Source organism: Lynx rufus, unplaced genomic scaffold (genome assembly GCF_022079265.1).
Source record: "Lynx rufus isolate CCGP_SWC_20201006 ecotype Redwood Valley unplaced genomic scaffold, mLynRuf1.p SCAF_3, whole genome shotgun sequence".
Taxonomy (NCBI): domain Eukaryota; kingdom Metazoa; phylum Chordata; class Mammalia; order Carnivora; family Felidae; genus Lynx; species Lynx rufus.
The window spans coordinates 129,401,079-129,420,458 of record NW_025814845.1 but is presented as its reverse complement, the minus strand read 5'-3'; the positions used below and the strand labels follow the sequence as shown (position 1 = coordinate 129,420,458).

At 38.7% G+C, this 19,380-nt stretch overlaps 1 protein-coding gene across 1 annotated transcript in view; it reads left to right on the top strand.

Annotated features, from left to right (window-relative positions):
- The window catches only part of DCHS2 (dachsous cadherin-related 2), a 251,423-nt gene that overhangs the window by 110,827 nt on the left and 121,216 nt on the right, over positions 1 to 19,380 (top strand). Inside the window, exon 2 of the mRNA XM_047091507.1 lies at positions 17,553 to 17,744. Coding sequence (XP_046947463.1) covers positions 17,553 to 17,744 — 192 coding nt within the window. The remainder of the gene's footprint in view (positions 1 to 17,552; positions 17,745 to 19,380) is intronic.

The window sequence follows — 19,380 nt, the reverse complement described above, 5'->3', positions numbered from 1 at the left end:
AGACCTCACAGAGAGGAGCATGTTCAATTCAGGGCTGAAATGGTAGAGGAATGAACTAGTAGGACATTTCTGGGAAACCGGAAAGTTTAGACTGGCATATGCCATAATGAAAAATGCTATAGCACACCTTGGCAGGAAAATGCTTCTTTTTTGCTGAAAGATTTCTTTTAGACGTAACCAGTCAGCGCTTACTTGGCACTTGTGGCCTTGGGATATGCAAAACATGGTGATTATGTCACCATGAGTTAAAAGGTTATCAGTTAAATGATTGCATTATTCAACGATTATATGAAGACTCATGGCTTGTTTTTTAAATAAGCATTTACTGTCCTCATCCTGTCTCATTTGCATATGTGTTAAAAATATGAGGCCAGTTGCTTGTCCCCAGCCCAAAGCTTTCAAGCCCAAGTGGTCATTGGAACATTGTGGGCTGCATTCAACAGCTATGTGAGTGACTTAGGGAGACTCCATTTGCAAGGAAGAGGTTGTGCACTTAATTCATTTTAGCTGCTTGGTTGGAGTGATCCTTTGGCCTTTTTTGGCCTCTGTCTCTTAAGTTTGCATTCCTTGGTCAGTTATCCATCATATGTTTTGCTTATAACATCTATTTCTGTAGGACGGTCTTTATTAAGTTAATGTATTTTCTATTCCACCTAATTAAAAAAAGACTAGGAAGCTACTAACATAACTGTATGAGATTCAGAAAGATAAAATTAAGGAAGGCAGGGCAAAAGGAATATGAAGTGGCATAGTAGGAGGAAGCCAGGACGAATTTAGTACGTGGGAGTAGAGTCCGCAAGGTCAAGATCATGCACACGCATGAAAGCTGTAGTGACAAGGATTCTTTTTTTTTTTTTTCAACATTTATTTATTTTTGGGACAGAGAGAGAGACAGAGCATGAACGGGGGAGGGGCAGAGAGAGAGGGAGACACAGAATCGGAAACAGGCTCCAGGCTCCGAGCCATCAGCCCAGAGCCCGACGCGGGGCTCGAACTCACGGACCGCGAGATCGTGACCTGGCTGAAGTCGGACGCTTAACCGACTGCGCCACCCAGGCACCCCTGTAGTGACAAGGATTCTTGTAGTCACTGAGTTAGAAACGTTACTGCTGCTCAGGAGAAGAAGCATCGACTTTTCTGGAACTAAAGCCTTGGGAAATTGTTCTCCTGTAGGGTCTTTATAAAGGGAACACTGATGTGTAGTAGGGGATCTCCTAAACAGTATGCTTATGATATGCTTCTACAGCTCTGTAACAATGAGTGCAGCAGCGCAGGGAGGCAGAGCAGTGCAGCCCAGACTTCCCTTGGGTCTGCACGCACTGCCTTCTCTTTTCCTCCTGGAAAGCAAAGCTGCTAAGTGGAATCTAAGTTTCCAGACCTTAACACTTGCCGACTGTGATTGTGATGCTTTTGCAGGTGTGAAAACAGCAGTGAATTGTGTTTGAGTAACTTAGGGGTCATACTGGAACTCATGGCCTTAAGTTTAATATAGACTGTGGACTTGCTCAGTTTGCCTTCCCACTTTTTGTCTTTTCATTAGGACTCTTCAAATCCATGGGCCCACTTGGAGTTTAGAGGCACCTGTTTGTGTTTATATCTGAGAATGCTCCCTGCTACTGGGAAGACCCTCTGTGTATACATTTAGTGGACCTCTTTGTTTTACAAAACATATGCAGGAGAGGTACATTTAAAAGACAAAAGTCATGTGGCACCTGGGTGGCTGAGTCAGTTAAGCCTCTAGACTCTTGGTTTCAGCTCAGGTCATGATCTCACAGTTCATGAGCTCGAGCCCTGAGTGGGGCTCTGTGCTGACAAGTGTGGAGCCTGCTTGGGATTCTCTGTCTCCCTCCCTCCCTCTCTCTCTGCCCCTCCCCTGCTCTCTCTCCCTCTCATAATAAATAAACTTAAAACAGAGAGAAAAGTCACATGATTGTAATTTATGATAGTCATTCCCCAAAGAGAATGAGATGCTTTCTTTTCTTTTCAAAAAAAAAAAATAAATAAGTTTATTTATTTATTTTGAGAGAGAGCACAAATAGAGGAGGAACTGAGAGGGGGGTGGGGAGAGAGAGAATCCCAAGCAGGTTCTGCACTATCAGCACAGAGCCTGATGCAGGGCTCGAACCCATGAACCGTGAGTTCATGACCTGAGCTGAAATCAAGAGCCGGATGCTTAACCGACCGAGCCACCCAGGTGCCCCAGAATGAGATGCTTGCTTGCTTGCTTTCCTTTTTATTTTTAAGAAGCTAAGAATTTTGAAAATAACATTTCTTAAAAGTGCATACTTATTGCATCCACTCATCTATGAGTATCATTATGAAACAAGTTTAAATAAAAAAAAATTTTCATGAAATCTTTAGAAGATTTACTCCTGGATGTAAATAAAAATAAAGTGTGGAAAAATAGTCACAACAACAAAAAAAGGATGGCTGCCAAAAATTAAGATGCAGGCATATACTCGGGATATGTTCTGAAATGGAAAGACACAGAGGCCTTTCTTCTGCATGTGCGCTCTGTACTTCTAAGCCCTCGTTTAACTAAGCCAGGGCTGGCTGAAATAACGTTTAATGTTTAACATGAATCCTTTGACAGACTCTAACAACTGGTTCCCCTTTCTAGACTTTGCTGGCCTTTCAGGGTGTCCTTTGTGGGTGCAGTGGAGAGAGGGTGGCCCTCAAAAGTCATACAGCATAGAAGCTTTATACATAAGCCAAAGCATGCTCAATAGAAAACATTGTTTACAAAAGAGCGTCATTTAAAAAGTGAACGTTCACCATGATTGCATCCCAAGAGAGAACACCTGTTAGGAGTTTGGGGCATGCTCTTCAGATTTTTATTTTCTCTGGAAATAGTAATGTTTATGTAACTCTGCACGGTGGTGTCCTATCTTGAGTTAGGAATTGGTCAAGAGGAAGTGAGCCTTACCTTTCAGCAGGTCTGGTGGCTCCACATGGCCCGTCCCTTTCACCTGTTTTTCACGCTGAAGGAATAGAGATGATGGCAGAGAAGCCGTGTCTGCTTTTCTTCCTCTGCTGGTGAACACACACAGAACCCCAAAGCATGTAAAGTCCCCTTTGTACTTTAATTCCTTCAATGCTGTGAAACCCTTACCATATCAAGAGAGTGGTGAGAAGTCAGGCATGTGCTCCTACACTAGCTGCTCATTGCCCTGTCCTCTGGCCTGGTCTTTGTTCCCATTTGCATGTGGCCACTCTCCTGGGGAAGCAGCGCTTTGCCTCAGTCTGTCAGTCTTTTTAATTTTTAATCTTCTTCTTTAGCACCTAACTCTTCTCGCAAACTTGGCTTTTATCATTCTCTGATCCATCCTTTTTGCTTCTGGAGTGGAAGAGGGATGATTCTAGTTTTGAGGTGGAGGGGAAGAAGAAGGCCTTGATCTACCTTGGAAAGCTGGGAAATACGCAAGGAATGTTCAGACATCTCTCATGACGGGGAGCAGGTAATGGCCCCCCAGACTACCTATTACAGTATGCTAAGAGAGCCCTTGTCTCGCTAGGGTCATTATATTTTTTTAAATATTCTTTTTTTTAAGTTTATATATTTATTTTGAGACAGAGAGCACAAACAGGGGAGGGGCAGAGAGAGAGAGAGAGAAAGAGAATCCCAAGCAGGCTCTGTGCCATCAGTGCTGAGCCCAATGCTGGGGGCTCAATCTCACAAACCATAAGATCATGACCTGAGCTGAAGTTAAGTGTCGGATGCTTAAGCGACTGAGCCACGCAGGTGCCCTTAAATGATTGGGAAAAAAAAGAGAGAGATAATATTCCATAACAGTGAATATTACATGAAATTCAAATTTTGGTGTTTATAAATAAGTTTTATTGGAAAAGGGCCATTCATTTACATAGTATTTATGGTTCTTTTGTGTTAAAATAGCAGAGTTGAATACTTGGAACAGAGGCCTTATGGCCTGCAAAACCTAAAATATTTATTATCTAGCCTTTTACAGAAAAGTTTGTAAATAACCTTCAGAGGTCAGTGATGCCCTGGGCCTGTGACTCTTATATGACTGTACTTGGTTGGTTTTTTTTTTTTTTTTTTTCAACGTTTATTTATTTTTGGGACAGAGAGAGACAGAGCATGAACGGGGGAGGGGCAGAGAGAGAGGGAGACACAGAATTGGAAACAGGCTCCATCTCTGAGCCATCAGCCCAGAGCCCGACGCGGGGCTCGAACTCACGGACCGCGAGATCGTGACCTGGCTGAAGTCGGACGCTTAACCGACTGCGCCACCCAGGCGCCCCTGCACTTGGTTGGTTTTTAAGAATGAGTAGGAGAGGCTTCACTTGCAAATAGCTGAATAAATGGATGGCAAATACTTATCAACTACATTTTTTTTTTAGTTCAGTAGTTTTGATGCTCAGCTTTTTCATAATATTATACCATAAAACTGTATTTTTAAAAATGAGGACAAAAAATTGAATGAAAACAAAAATCTCTTATTCCCCATGTTACATTACTTAGTATTTGGATTATTTTCTATATAACTTTAGCTTTATTGACATATGATGAACATACAAAAGTGTAAGATATTTACAATTTTTAAAAAATTTTTTTAACATTTATTTATTATTGAAAGACAGAGACAGAGCATGAGCAGGGGAGGGGCAGAGAGAGGAAGGCACAGAATCCGAAGCCGGCTCCAGGCTCTGAGCTGTCAGCACAGAGCCTGATGCGGGACTCGAACTCACAAACTGCGAGATCATGACCTGAGCTGAAGTCGGATGCCCAACCGACTGAGCCACCCAGGCGCCCCTAAAATGATAAGATATTTAAAGTGCATAGCATGGTGATTTGGTATGCATACACATTGTGAAAAGATTTTCCCCATCTAATTCATTAATACATTCACCACCTCACATATTTACTCCCTACCCACCGCCCTACCCCCTGCTTTTTTTTTGGTGAGAACACTTAGTTCTAGTCTCTTAGAAAGTTTCAATGATGCAATACGGTGTTATCAACTACAGTCCCAGTGTTTTACATTAGATCCTCAAACCTAATTCATTTTATAGCTGAAAGTTGTATTTTTTATAGCTGTAATTGTATTTTTGTAGCCAACCTCTTCCTATTTCTCTACGCCTGCCCCAGCTCCTGGCAAACAATTTTCTACTCTCTGTTTCTAGGAGTTTGACTCTTTTTAAAATTCTACATATAAGTGATCCCACGCAGTATTTGTTTTTGTCTGATTTATCTCACTTAGCATAATGTCCTCCAGGTCTATCCATGTTGTGGCACATGGTGGGATTTCCTTCTTTCTCATGATGAATACTCCACTGAATATATATACACCACATCTTTTTTATCCATTCATCTGTTGATAAACTTAGGTTGTTTCCATATTCTGCCTACTGTAAATAATGCTGTAATGAATGTGGGAGTGCAGGTACCTCTTCAAGATACTGATTCTCTTTGGGTACATACTCAGAAGCGGGATTTCTGGACTATATGGCAGTTCTATTTTTAATTTTTTTGAGGAATCTCCACGCTGTTTTTCATAGTGGCTGCACCAGTTTGCATTCCCACCAACAGTGTGTGAAGTTTCCCTTTTCTCCATATTCTTGCCACCCCTTGTTATTTCTTGTCTTTTGATAGCCATTCTAACAGGTGTGAACTGCCATCTAGTTGTGATTGTGATATGCATTCCCCTGATGATTAGTGATGTTGAGCACCTTCGAAAAGTGCCTGTTGGCTGTCTATAAGTCTTTTTTGGAAAAATGTCTATTCAGATCCTCTGTCTTTTCTTTTCTTTTCTTTTTTTTTTTGTTTTTGAAGTTGAGTTGTATGAGTTTTTTTTTAATATTTTGGATATTTACCCCTTATCGGATATATAATTTGCAAATATTTTCTTCCATTCTGTAGGTTTCCTTTTCATTTTGTGGATGGTTTGCATTCCTATGCAGACGCTTATTACTTTAATATAATATTAGCTTTATTTTTACTTTTGTTGCCTTTGCTTTTGGCATCAGATCCAAAAAAATCATTGCCAGACTGATGTAAAGGAGCTTACCCATTATGTTTTTTTTTTTTTTTTTTCTAGGAGTTTTATGGTCTCAGGTTTTATGTTCAAGTCTTTAATTCATTTTGATTTGATTTTGTGTGATATAAGATAATGGTCCAGTTTCACTCTTTTTCATATATGGCTGTCCAGTTTTTCCAACACCATTATATATTCTTGGCTCCTTTGTTATAAATTAATTGACCATATATATGTGGGTTTATTTCTGGGCTCTCTGTCCTGTCTCACTTACCTTTCTGTGTGTTTTAAAGCCCAATTCCATACTGTTGTGATTACTATAGCTTTGTATTATAGTTTGAAATCAGCAAGTGTGATGCCTCTAGCTATGTTTTTCTTTCTTAAGATGGTTTTAGCTCTTCAGTGTCTTTTGTGGTCACATACAAATTTTAGGATTGTTCTATTTCTGTGACAAATGCCATTAGGATTACATTGCATATATATAGCTTCTTTTGGGTAGTGTGGACATTTCAACAATATTCATTCTTCTAACCCATGAGCATGGAATATCTTTTGATTTGTTTATATTTTCTTCAATTTCTTTCATCATTGTTTTATAGTTTTCAGTATACAGATATTTTAGCTCCTTGGGTAAATATATTCCTAGGTATTTTATTCTTTTTGATGCCATTGTAAATGGGATTTTTTTTAAAATTTCTGTTTCTGATAGTTCATTATTACTGTATTGACGCTAAAGAGATTTTTTTATATTGGTTTTGTATCCTGCAACTTCCCCAAATTCATTTATTAGTTCTAACAATATTTTTTTGGTAGACTATGGATTTTCTATATATAATATGATGTGATATGCAAGAGATAGTTTTACTTCTTCCTTTTTGATTTGGTGCCTTTTATTTCTTTTACTTGCCTAATTGCTCTGGCTAGGACTTCCAGTACTATGTTAAATAAAAGTGGCAAGAGTGGGCATCCTTGTCTTACTTTTGATCTTACAGGAAAAGCCTTCATTGAGAATGATGTTGGCTGTAGGCTTGTCATATATGGCTTTTTTTTTTTTAATGTTTATTTATTTTTGAGACAGAGAGAGAGCATGAATGGGGGAGGGGCAGAGAGAGAGGGAGACACAGAATCAGAAGCAGGCTCCAGGCTCCGAGCCATCAGCCCAGAGCCTGACGCGGGGCTCGAACTCACGAACCGTGAGATCGTGACCTGAGCTGAAGTCGGACGCTCAACCGACTGAGCCACCCAGGCGCCCCTGTCATATATGGCTTTTAATTGTGTTGAGGTACATTCCCTTTACACCCACTTTGTTGAGAGTTTTTATAATGACTGGATGTTGGATTGTGTCAAATGGTTTTTCTACATCTATTGAGAAGATGATGATTTTTATACTTCGTTTTGTTAATGTAGTATATCATATTTATTGATTTTCAGATGTTTAACCATTCTTGGATCCCTGGAATAAATCCCACTTGATCATGGTGTATGTTCCTTTTAATGTACTAATTGAATTTGGTTTGCTGTTATTTTTTTGAGGATTTTTGCATCTATGTTCATCAGAGATAATGGCCCATAATTTTCTTTTCTTATAGTGTCCTTGACTGGTTTTGATATCCAGGTGATTCTAGCCTCTTAAAATGGGGTTTGGAAATATACCCTGCTCTGGCTTATTTCCTTTTAATTTTTATTCTATATGTTGGGTATTTTTTTTTTTTTTGCAGAAATGGGATATCATATATAGCTTTTAGTTGACTTTTTTTCTTTTTTACTAAACATGTGTCTTTAAATACACAATCTTCATGGCTACATTGTATTCTATCTTTGAAAGAATTATAATTTATTTAACAACTTTATTGTTGAACATTTGGGTTCTAGAATAAATAATACAACATTATAAGTCTTTAATACAAATAGCTGTCTACATACTGTTTTTAGAAATATATTGAGGGGGTGCCTGGGTGACTCAGTTGGTTAAGCATCTGACTCTTGATTTCGGCTCAGGTCATGATCTCATGGTTTATGAGTTTGAGCCTTACTTCAGGCTCTGTGCTGATGGTTCTCTCTCTCTCTCTCTCTCTCTCTCTCTCTCAAAATAAATAAACTTAAAGTAAATGTACTAAGTGGGTCAAAGGAAATGAATATTTTTAGGTTTGGGAGGATGTTTACCTCATATATATGAGGAACAAAGTTACTTCTCAGATAGGCTTAAAAATGAGTACATATTTATTTCATCCTTGCCCCACTTAATATATTACTTTAATGGTTGCCAGTATTTTAAAAATATTATTTTAATTTTTATTTATTTCATGACTAGTAGAATTGCATATCTTAAATATATGTTAATCTCTGTGACTTGTTTGTTCTTGTCCTTTACCCATTTTTCTTTTATAATGGAAAGTCATTATTATCATTTTTTTAATGTTTATATATTTTTGAGAGAGAGAGAGTGTGTACAAGTGGGGGAAGGGCAGAGAGAGAGGGAGACACAGAATCCGAAGCAGGCACCAGGCTCTGAGCTGTCAGTACAGAGCCCAACGAAGGGCTCCAACTCACCAATCATGAGCTCATGACCTGAGCCAAAGTCGGATGCTTAACCGACTGAGCCACCCAGGCGCCTCAGTCAGTTATTTTTAAAGGCCTATTTCCATGTTAAGAACATTAGCCTTTATGTATGTACGTGTATATAAACACACATATATATGTATATGCTATACATATATATTGCAGATATCATGCCTAATTCACCTTTAAATTTTTTTGTGTATGGTATTTTTGACATAATGGAATTCTAAATGGTTATGTAGTTGTTGTATTGATTTTTTTTCCTTTGTGATTTTTTGTCCATGTGTTTTAGTTTTATAATCCTTTTTTGTTTTGAAATTTCTTTCCAATGTAAGAATCAGCCAAAAATTCCCCTATGTTTTGTGTGTGTGCTTTAAACAATTTCATTATTTGCGTTTAACATATCTGTGTAGAATTTATTTTCATGTGAGGTTAATATCAAACTTGATTTTCCCCTCATGTACTTTGCCAATTTTTCTAGCAACTTATGTGGATAAACCTACATTCCTCAGTGGTTTATGATGTTTCCTTTGTAATATAAAAATAATTTAGGTTTACCAGGATCTGTTTCAGGTCTTGCTTTTGTGTTCTACTGATCTGCTTGCCAATTCTTTTTTTAGATTGCACTTTTTAAATTGTTTATTTGTAATACCTCATTGGACAAGTTACCCCTCACCCCACCCATAGATCTCCTTTTACAAAATTTCCTTTGGTTGCTTTTTTGGGAGAGGGTGGGACAACAAATAGTAGGATTAGTGGTTTCTTAATTCCATTCTTCAATTAAAGCAATAAAAACATGTTATCAGAGCAGTAAGGTTGCTTTTTTTTTTTTTTTACTGTAACTTGAAAATGGATATTCAGTTTATTCAACTTCTCTGTCAGCTTCTCTGAAAATACATTTTAGGAGGTGAAAATAAAATACAGTTCTGTTACCAACCTCTGAATAGTTCTACATGCCTTAAGATAATTTTTTTTTCTTTTGCCGGTTTTAGCATTTTGGATTTTATTCTATAATGATATAGCTTGGTTAATAGATTGTGTTTTAGACAATCTATTATTATACTATATATTTATATACTATATACTATATATATATATACTATATATTATACTATATTAAAATAGTATTCCTCAGTGAGTGTTTGATGGGACTTATGGAATATCTTGCTCTTTTGTTGTTGCTGTTGTTTAGATTTTATTCCATAATCATAAAGTTAGCTCTGCAGTCCAGGAGGACTTGGAATGGGATACGGAAAATATGGAACACGAGGAATTGTCATGTGAATACAAAGATTATAGGAGGTTGCAAGCAGATAGGAGCGAGGGGTACTCTCCTGAGCAACGGAAGGAATGGCCTGGTGGTTAAGATAAAATGCAAGTCAGGGGCGCCTGGGTGGCTCAGTCGGTTAAGCATCTGACTTCAGCTCAGGTCATGATCTCACAGTCTGTGAGTTCCAGCCCTGCGTGGGGCTCTGTGCTGACAGCTCAGAGCCTGGAACCTGCTTCAGATTCTGTGTCTCCCTCCCTCTCTGCCCCTCCCCCACTTGTGCTCTGTCTCTCTTCTCAAAAGTAAATAAATGTTAAAAATTTTTTTTAAAAAATGCAAGTCAAAGTTAAGGGTTGTCCACGGTGAGCAATGGTGACCTTCTTTCTGGTCCTGCCATTCCTAAATGCAAAGTGTTGCATGGTTTCCATAGTATTCATGTACTCTTTTTCACTTTGCCAAAGATCACAGGATTGCCATCTAACCGTACCGTCTTGGCATTCTTGGGAACCATTTATATTTGGCCTAGCATTTTCCATGGACAAGATGCTGCGACCTGTATGATTCGATGAAATTCTCATCATCAAATTTCTCCCTTTAATGGACTTGTTGCCAGTGCCATTGTGGCATTTGAAGTCACCATCCTGCCACATAAACCCCACAATAATTTTTTAAAAGCAGGAACTTTTATAACTAAATCCCTTCTTCCCAGTGCTCAGAGCATGGAAGTTTTCTGCTGTCTTTGAGAGTTTGTCTGGAAACAGCTCTCAGGAGATGTGGCCAAAGGGCACGTTGGTGATGGGGATGTCAAAGAACGTGGCGGAGCTGAGCATGGCTTCCTGGCATGGTGTGGCCCCCAGGAGTGATGATAGTGTCTGCAAAGCTATCTCATTCTTGTTCTTTTCTTTCTTTTTAATTTCAATTCCGATGTAGTTAACATACGGTGTTATGTTAGTTTCAAGTGTAAAAATAGTGATTCAACAATCCTATACAGTCCTCAGTGTTCATCCGTGATAAGTGTATTCTTAATTCCCTTCGCGTATTTCATCCATCCCCCCACTCACCTCCCATCTGGTGAACTTCAGTTCTCTATAACTAAGAGTCTTCTTTCGGACTTGCCTCTTTTTTTTCTTTGTTTGTTTGGTTTCTTAAATCTACATGACTGAAATCCTATGGAATTTGTCTCACTGACTTATTTCACTTAGTATTATACTCTCTAGATCTATTCATGTTGTTGCAAATGGCAACATTTCATTCTTTTTTATATCTGAGTAATATCCCATTGCAAACATATACATACATATGTAATATATATCATCTTCTTTATCCATGTATCCATTGATGGATACTTGGGCTGCTTCCATAATTTGGCTATTGTAAATAATGCTGCAATAAACATAGAGGTGCATATATCTTTTTGAATTAGTATTTTTGTATTCTTTGGGTAAATATCCAGCAGTGTAATTACTGGATCATACAGTAATTCTATTTTTAATTTTTTGGGAAACCTCCATACTGTTTTCCACAGTGGCTGCGCCAGTTTGTATTCCCACTGGTAGTGCACAAGGGTTCCTTTTCTCCACATCCTCACCAACACTTGTTTCTTGTGTTTTTGATTTGAGCCATTCTGACAGGGGTGAGCTGATATCTCACTGTAGTTTTGATTTGTATTTCTCTGATGATGAGTGATGTTGAGCATCTTTTCATTCTTGTTGTTGTTCTCATGAGTTTTTTTCTCAAGGTCAAAATAGGGAGGATGACCATGAAAGCTATTTCTAAAACATGCTTGCATTTTATGGGCAATATTAGATTCATTCATTCATGCAACAAATACTTACACATCCTCACTATGAGCCAGGCACTAGCATTATGGATGTTGGAGAGATAACAGGGGGCAAGATAAGTGTAATACTTGCTCTGGAGAGTAAATTCCAGTAGGAGAGAAGATTAATAAACAAATAAGTAAAAATATATAATGCAGTGCAAAATAGAGATAAGGACTCTGAAGATAAGCAAGACAGGGTAAAAGGAAAGAGTATGGCAGAAATGAGTGTGACACTCTTGGATAACGTGATCAGGGAAGGCCTCTGTGATTAGGTGGTCTTTGCAGAGACTTGAAAGAAGTGGAGAGGCAAGTTATACAAGCTAGTGGGCTCTGGGACCATCAAGGAGCCCAGCATATCCAGAAGGGAGTGAGTTGGAGAGTAGTGGGAGATAAGGACAGAGAAGTAGCTAGGGTGAAGTTAAAAGGTGTGATTTTACTGAGGTGACTATGAGAAGCTGTTGGAAGGTTCTGAGCAGGAGAGTGACATGATTTGATGCCACTTGAGTTGTATCTCTCTGGCTGCCTTTACAAAAAGTGGATGATGATACCATCACTCAGAACACTGGGAGAAGAGCGGATTCGGGTGGTAGGTATCAGGAGTTCTGTTTGGACATACCACATTCGAAGTGCCTGTTAGTCACATGAAAGGTGATATCTAATTGGTAGTAGGATGATGCGTGGATCTGGAGCACAAGACAAAGATACCGATATTGGGAAAACATATGTTGGTTTAGTATATTGGGCCTGGGTCAGATCACTCAGGAGTGTATTCATTTCCTAGGACTTCTATAGCAAATAACCATCAATTTGCTAGCTTAAAACAACAGAAATTGTTATTACTCATAGATGTGGAGGCTAGAAGTCCAAAGTCCTTCAGGACCTCTCCCCCACCCTTCTATGTCTCTTCTAGCTGCTAATGCTTGTTGGTGTTCCCTGATTTGTGGCCCATCACTCCAATCTCTGCCTCTCTCTTCTAAGGGCACTTGTCTTTGGATTAAGGGCTCATCTGGATAATCTACACCATGCTGCTCTCAAAATCCTTAACCTAACCATGTTTTGCAATATAAGGTAATATTCACTCTTCTATCATATAAGGCAATATCCACAGGTTCCAGGGATTAGGACATGGACATGTCTTTTGGGGGCCACTATTCACTCACCACAGGCAATGGGTGTGGATTGAAAAGAGAAGCTGACTCAGGACTAAGCTGTGGGACACTAGAGGGTTCAGAGGCCGGGAAGAGAATTCAGAGCCAGTGAAGGAAATTGAAAGGAGGTCAGTGAGGCGTCTGGTGAGGAAGTGTTTCAATGAAGAGATGATGCGCTGTATGGAAAGCTGCTGAATTGTGTAGAAAACAAGGATCGAGCCTTGATTATTAGACTTGGTAAGACACAGTCATTGGTGAACTTCCCAAAATTGTGTTCAGAGAGTGGCATGATTGTATCTGTTGTGGTCCCCAGTGCCGAATCCAACTTCCACTGGAATATTACAATCCTGTTTTCACTGTGGGATCAGTGGTTGGCCAAGCACTTAGAATCTAAAAAGTCATTTTGTAATTTCTTTTTCTTCTTTCTATTTGAAGTTATGTTTGTGAGCATATTGTGTCAATAACTTGGTTTCTTCAAGCAAACTGTTATATGCTCATGGTAGATATTTTTGGAAATTACAATAAGAAAATTAAAATGGGATATTTCATTTGAAATTTCATCTAAACAAGCCATTTTTTTTGCAACCATTTTTTTTCTAGGATTTTTTGTTTGACCACTCATGTTTTTAATTGGGCTTTCAGGCTTTTCTATCAATGTCACTGAATTCAGTGATATGATTTCCCAGGAGTAGGTAAAGAACAATGTTGCTGACAATGTGTTGCCGTATAACTTTAGGTTGTCTTTTGGGTTTTTGGATAGCACTGTGAATGGCTGGGCAGGTAACCTCCAAGAAAACTTCCGAGTTGTTGGAAAAGGGACCCTCCCAGATCGAGAGGCCTGTGCTGGTGAGTCAAGTGCAAATAGATCCATTCCATTTATAGAACATCAAAAACATGTATCCAAGAGCCAGTGTTCTCAATTTGTCTCTACAGATATTAATATAAGGGAAGTGGAAAAAATTAATTTCAGAAAGGTAATAAGGGAATCAGTGAAATCTTAATATCATATTAATATTTTGCATTTTTATAATATCTGCATGAAATTTGTGAGCAATCAGACTGAGGGAGAACAACTCTTGTAAGTAAGTTTAGAGTAAAATTCACCAGACTGATCTCAATCTAAAACAGGTAAATTGAGGGTAAGATGAAGAACACAGGAAAAGCACTGAAAGTGCTGAAATGTGGCTCTTTGAGTAGATTCAGGAAAAAAAAATCCCCCTGAGATCTACCCTTGATCCCCAAATTAGCACAATAAGGTGATGATAATAGACTGACAAGACATTTCTCTCTTTGATTTAAGCATCTGTCTCTGAAGAAAAGGCCCAATGAGCTTATTTACCAATCAGATTTCCTCTTGAAGATTTGGCAAAGCTTTTTCCATTATCTGTTATTTAAATTGCCTACATTTATGTGTAAGACAGTGGATATTGGAAAATATAGACCTCATACAGATGCTAAATTAATTATAGGTATTCAAGACCTAATCCTAGTAGGTAGAGTATGTTGTTCTAGAATACTAGATCAGTGTTTCTAGGAAGTTAAGTAAAACTAGGGAGGAATATATTCTTATTTTAGAATCTGAGAATCAGAATCTGAGCTGCTGACATAAATTGAGATCAGTACTCTTATCCCACTTTTCACTTTTCTATTTTGCCTTGCCAAAAGTCCAGATGAGAGAAAGGTCTCAGAGTGGAAATAAGGAAACTTGCTTTATATAAGCCAAATTACTTGTTAATATGTGCTACTAAAGGCTGAGAATGAGTTTTAGAATTTAAGGTTCATTGTATTTATCTTCTAATCAAGCCAAAATTATTGAGAATACCATATGTTTTTAGAAGATATATTTGGTGTCTTTGGGAACTCGAGGCTACTAAATCACTAACAGCTGCCAGAATGGAATAGACCAAATGTACTTGGAATTTAGTTCTTTGTAGTTGGGAAGTTTGTGGATTTCCTGGTTCAGCCCATCTGATGAGAAGAATAACTCACAAACATGTTAGCTGGTTGCACAGAATAAATAATATTGCCAGAGAATATGCAATAGACAAGAGCGAAAAGAAATTTACAAGACTGTGTCATCAGTTGAAAACAAAGGCAATTAAAGAGGGGATCAATATTGCCCATTGTTGAGTTTCATCAGATGCAGTGGTTCTCAGCCTAGGCACTGTTGATATTTTGGGCCAGATCATTATTTGTTGTGGGTTATAGGATGATTAGTAGCAACTCTAGCTTCAACCCACTAGATGCCATAGAACCCTCTCCCTAGTTATGGCATTGCCAAATGTCCTCGTGGGGGTAGACTTGACCCTGATTGAGAACCACTGTGTTAGACTACTCAGAGAACCCCCAAAGTCACATCCCAGTTGTATGCTCAAGATAGAGGGGAACGAAGGGAAGCCTTACTGAGAACATTGATTGTTGAACATGTTATTAATATGAGGTTTCGTTTGGGATGCATAATAATTAAGGTAGAACTCCTGCATGCATATTGTACTAATAAAAAGTATATCCCTGATAAGGAGCGACGCTGAACATCTTTTCATGTGCCTGTTGGCCATCTGGATGTCTTCTTTAGAGAAGTGTCTATTCATGTTTTCTGCCCATTTCTTCACTGGGTTATTTGTTTTTCGGGTGTGGAGTTTGGTGAGCTCTTTATAGATTTTAGATACTAGCCCTTTGTCCGATATGTCATTTGCAAATATCTTTTCCCATTCCGTTGGTTGCCTTTTAGTTTTGTTGGTTGTTTCCTTTGCTGTGCAGAAGCTTTTTATCTTCATAAGGTCCCAGTAATTCACTTTTGCTTTTAATTCCCTTGCCTTTGGGGATGTGTCAAGTAAGAGATTGCTCTGGAAAGCAGTGTGGAGGTTCCTCAGAAAATTAAAAATAGACCTACCCTATGACCCAGCAATAGCACTGCTAGGAATTTACCCAAGGGATACAGGAGTACTGATGCATAGGGGCACTTGTACCCCAATGTTCATAGCAGCACTCTCAACAATAGCCAAATTATGGAAAGAGCCTAAATGTCCATCAACTGATGAATGGATAAAGAAATCGTGGTATGTATACACAATGGAATACTACGTGGCAATGAGAAAAAATGAAATATGGCCTTTTGTAGCAACGTGGATGGAACTGGAGAGTGTTCTGCTAAGTGAAATAAGCCATACAGAGAAAGACAGATACCATATGGTTTCACTCTTATGTGGATCCTGAGAAACTTAACAGGAACCCATGGGGGAGGGGAAGGAAAAAAAAAAAGAGGTTAGAGTGGGAGAGAGCCAAAGCATAAGAGACTGTTAAAAAACTGAGAACAAACTGAGGGTTGATGGGGGGTGGGAGGGAGGGGAGGATGGGTGATGGGTATTGAGGAGGGCACCTTTTGGGATGAGCACTGGGTGTTGTATGGAAACCAATTTGTCAATAAATTTCATATAAAAAAAAAAGTATATCACTTTATTTTTCAACCTAGAGTTAAGTGCTGTCCAACTGCCTGGATTTGAGTCCCAGTTTTGACAGTTTTTAGCTATGTGATCTTTGACAAGTTACTTAAGCTCTCTGAGCCTGACTTTTCTGGTCTGTAAAATGGAGTTTGTTTTAGGTTATAAGTGTAAATCTATGTTAAGCAGTTAGAATAATACCTGTTCTATAGCACTATAGTTCTTTTACTTCTTTCTTTCTTTCTTTCTTTCTTTCTTTCTTTCTTTCTCTCTCTCTCTCTCTCTCTCTCTCTCTCTCTTCCTTCCTTCCTTCCTTCCTTCCTTCCTTCCTTCCTTCCTTCCTTCCTTCCTTCCTTTTTTTTTGATTAATCTTCCCTTAAAGTGCTTCATTTAAGTGTTATGTAGATGTTTGCTGTTACTGTTAGTAGGGTTAGCAAATGAAAAGAACTATACCAAGCCTATGAGCTCAAAATGTTTTGGGTTAAATATAGTCTGTTGTGTTTCTCACTGTATATCCCCACAGTTAGTATAAATAAATTAAATGCTTTCATAATTTCAGTTACTTCATCTTTTCTACTGGGCACAAGACTACTGCCAACAGAAATGGTCAAAGAGAAAGGGATCCTTACCTCTGGGCATTTGCAGCTCCACGTCAGTGTTTGGCAAGCTGAACATGGGCTGGATTTCATTTCCATGCACCCACTGGGTGTAGTGCCTCTGTGTAGTAGTCAGTGTGCTTGACTGTACAGGTCCTGATGGGGGCATTGTTCCTGGAAGGAAACCTGGCTTGGAAACTCAAACCTCCTACTCCAGGGTGAATTCTGTCAACTGGATAAGGTTACTAGTAATCATGCCATTTACTGTCTTAATTTCTCTGCCCTCCCTTGCTGCTCTGAAGGGTGGGTGCTTGAAGAGCTTGAAGAGCTTGGATATGAAAGGGACTCCACAGATACATTGTCAAACTGTTAGCGTATGGATGTTTTTAAACCCTTGAAGTTGGATGGGATCACGGAGGCACAGTGAGAGGAATAAGAAGGCAAAGGACCAAGGGCTGAACCTTAAGAATCTCAAACTTTCAGAGATCACATGAAAGTATAGGAATGGGCAAAGGAAAGTGAGAAGGAGAAATCAGACAAGGAGGAGGAAGGTGAAGTGAGCTGTCACACAGAAGGTAAAAGGAGAGAGTTAAAACTGAAGCCTATACTTTGTTAATGGCTGTAGGGGTTACTTGGTTGTGCAAATGATGATAGTAATTTATGACCAACTGAAAAGTAATGTTAACTTTTTCATTTCCTTACTGATCACCCTCTTATTTTGTAGGTTAAAGCTTCTGATGCAGATGCAGGACTCTATGGCTTTGTTGAATATTCTCTTTATGATGGATTCCAAAGCTATGACACATCTCAGGCATTCCAGATTGACCCACATGATGGGAGAATCTGTGTTTCTCAAGACATCGACAGGGAGAGGGATCCAGCCACCTATGACCTCTTGGTGAAAGCTAAGGATGGGGTAAGTGTTCACGTATGAAATTTTAAACATACTCAAAAGCAAACCACTTTGTACACATCAGAGAGTACCAATGATTATCAATTAGCCAATCTTATTTCATAAATCACTACCTCTCTCCTTTGCAAATACCAGACATTATTATATATCATTTCATCCATAAGTAGTTCAATAATATCTGAAACAGATAATTACTTTTTAAAAACATGACTACAATAAATTAACAATAATTCTTTAATAATATCTAATATCCTGGGGCGTCTGGATGGCTCAGTTGGTTAAGCAGCCGACTCTTTTTTTTTTTTTTTTTTTTTTTTTATTACAATGTATATTTTATTTATTTTTATTTTTTTTTTATTACAATGTATCTTTTATTTTATTTTTTTTTTTTTATGAAGTTTATTGACAAATTGGTTTCCATACAACACCCAGTGCTCATCCCAAAAGGTGCCCTCCTCAATACCCATCACCCACCCGCCCCTCCCTCCCACCCCCCATCAACCCTCAGTTTGTTCTCAGTTTTTAACAGTCTCTTATGCTTTGGCTCTCTCCCACTCTAACGTCTTTTTTTTTTTTTCTCCCTTCCCCTCCCCCATGGGTTCCTGTTGAGTTTCTCAGGATCCACATAAGAGTGAAACCATATGGTATCTGTCTTTCTCTGTATGGCTTATTTCACTTAGCATCACACTCTCCAGTTCCATCCACGTTGCTACAAAAGGCCATATTTCATTTTTTCTCATTGCCACGTAGTATTCCATTGTGTATATAAACCACAATTTCTTTATCCATTCATCAGTTGATGGACATTTAGGCTCTTTCCATAATTTGGCTATTGTTGAGAGTGCTGCTATGAACATTGGGGTACAAGTGCCCCTATGCATCAGTACTCCTGTATCCCTTGGGTAAATTCCTAGCAGTGCTATTGCTGGGTCATAGGGTAGGTCTATTTTTAATTTTCTGAGGAACCTCCACACTGTTTTCCAGAGCGGAGCAGCCGACTCTTGATTTAGGCTCAGGTCATGGTCTCAGAGTTTTGTAGTTTGAGCCTCCCATCAGGCCCTGCACTGAGAGTGCAGAACCTGCTTGGAGTTCTCGTTCTCCCTCTCTCTCTCTGCCCCTCCCCTGCTCATGCTCTCTCTATATCTCTCAAAATAAATAAATACACTTAAAAATAATATCTAATACCCAGTCCATTTAAAATTTTCTGGATTATCTAAAAACATCTTTTAAAAGGTGGCTTATTTGAAATAAGATCCAAATGAGTTCAGAAATTGATTTGATTGCAATATCCCTTGAGTTTCAATCTGTAGCAGTCCACTCTCCCCCCCGCCCCCACCCCACCTCCTGCCCCCGTGCAGCTTACCTTTTCTCTGATGGTATTTGTTTTTGGAAGAAATCAAAATTTTCCTGTAAATTCTCCACATTCTGAATGTGACTGATTACATCCTTGGGATTTATTTAATGTGCTCTTTTATTGTATTTTCTATGAAGTGGCATTTTAAGCCAGAACCCTGATTAACTTTGGGTTCATTTAGGTGGCGCTGTGTGCTTCTTATTCTATATCAGCCATTACTATATCACATGCCATTACTCCATTAGGGTGTACAATGTGGTGATTTTTGAATTCTATTATTACTTT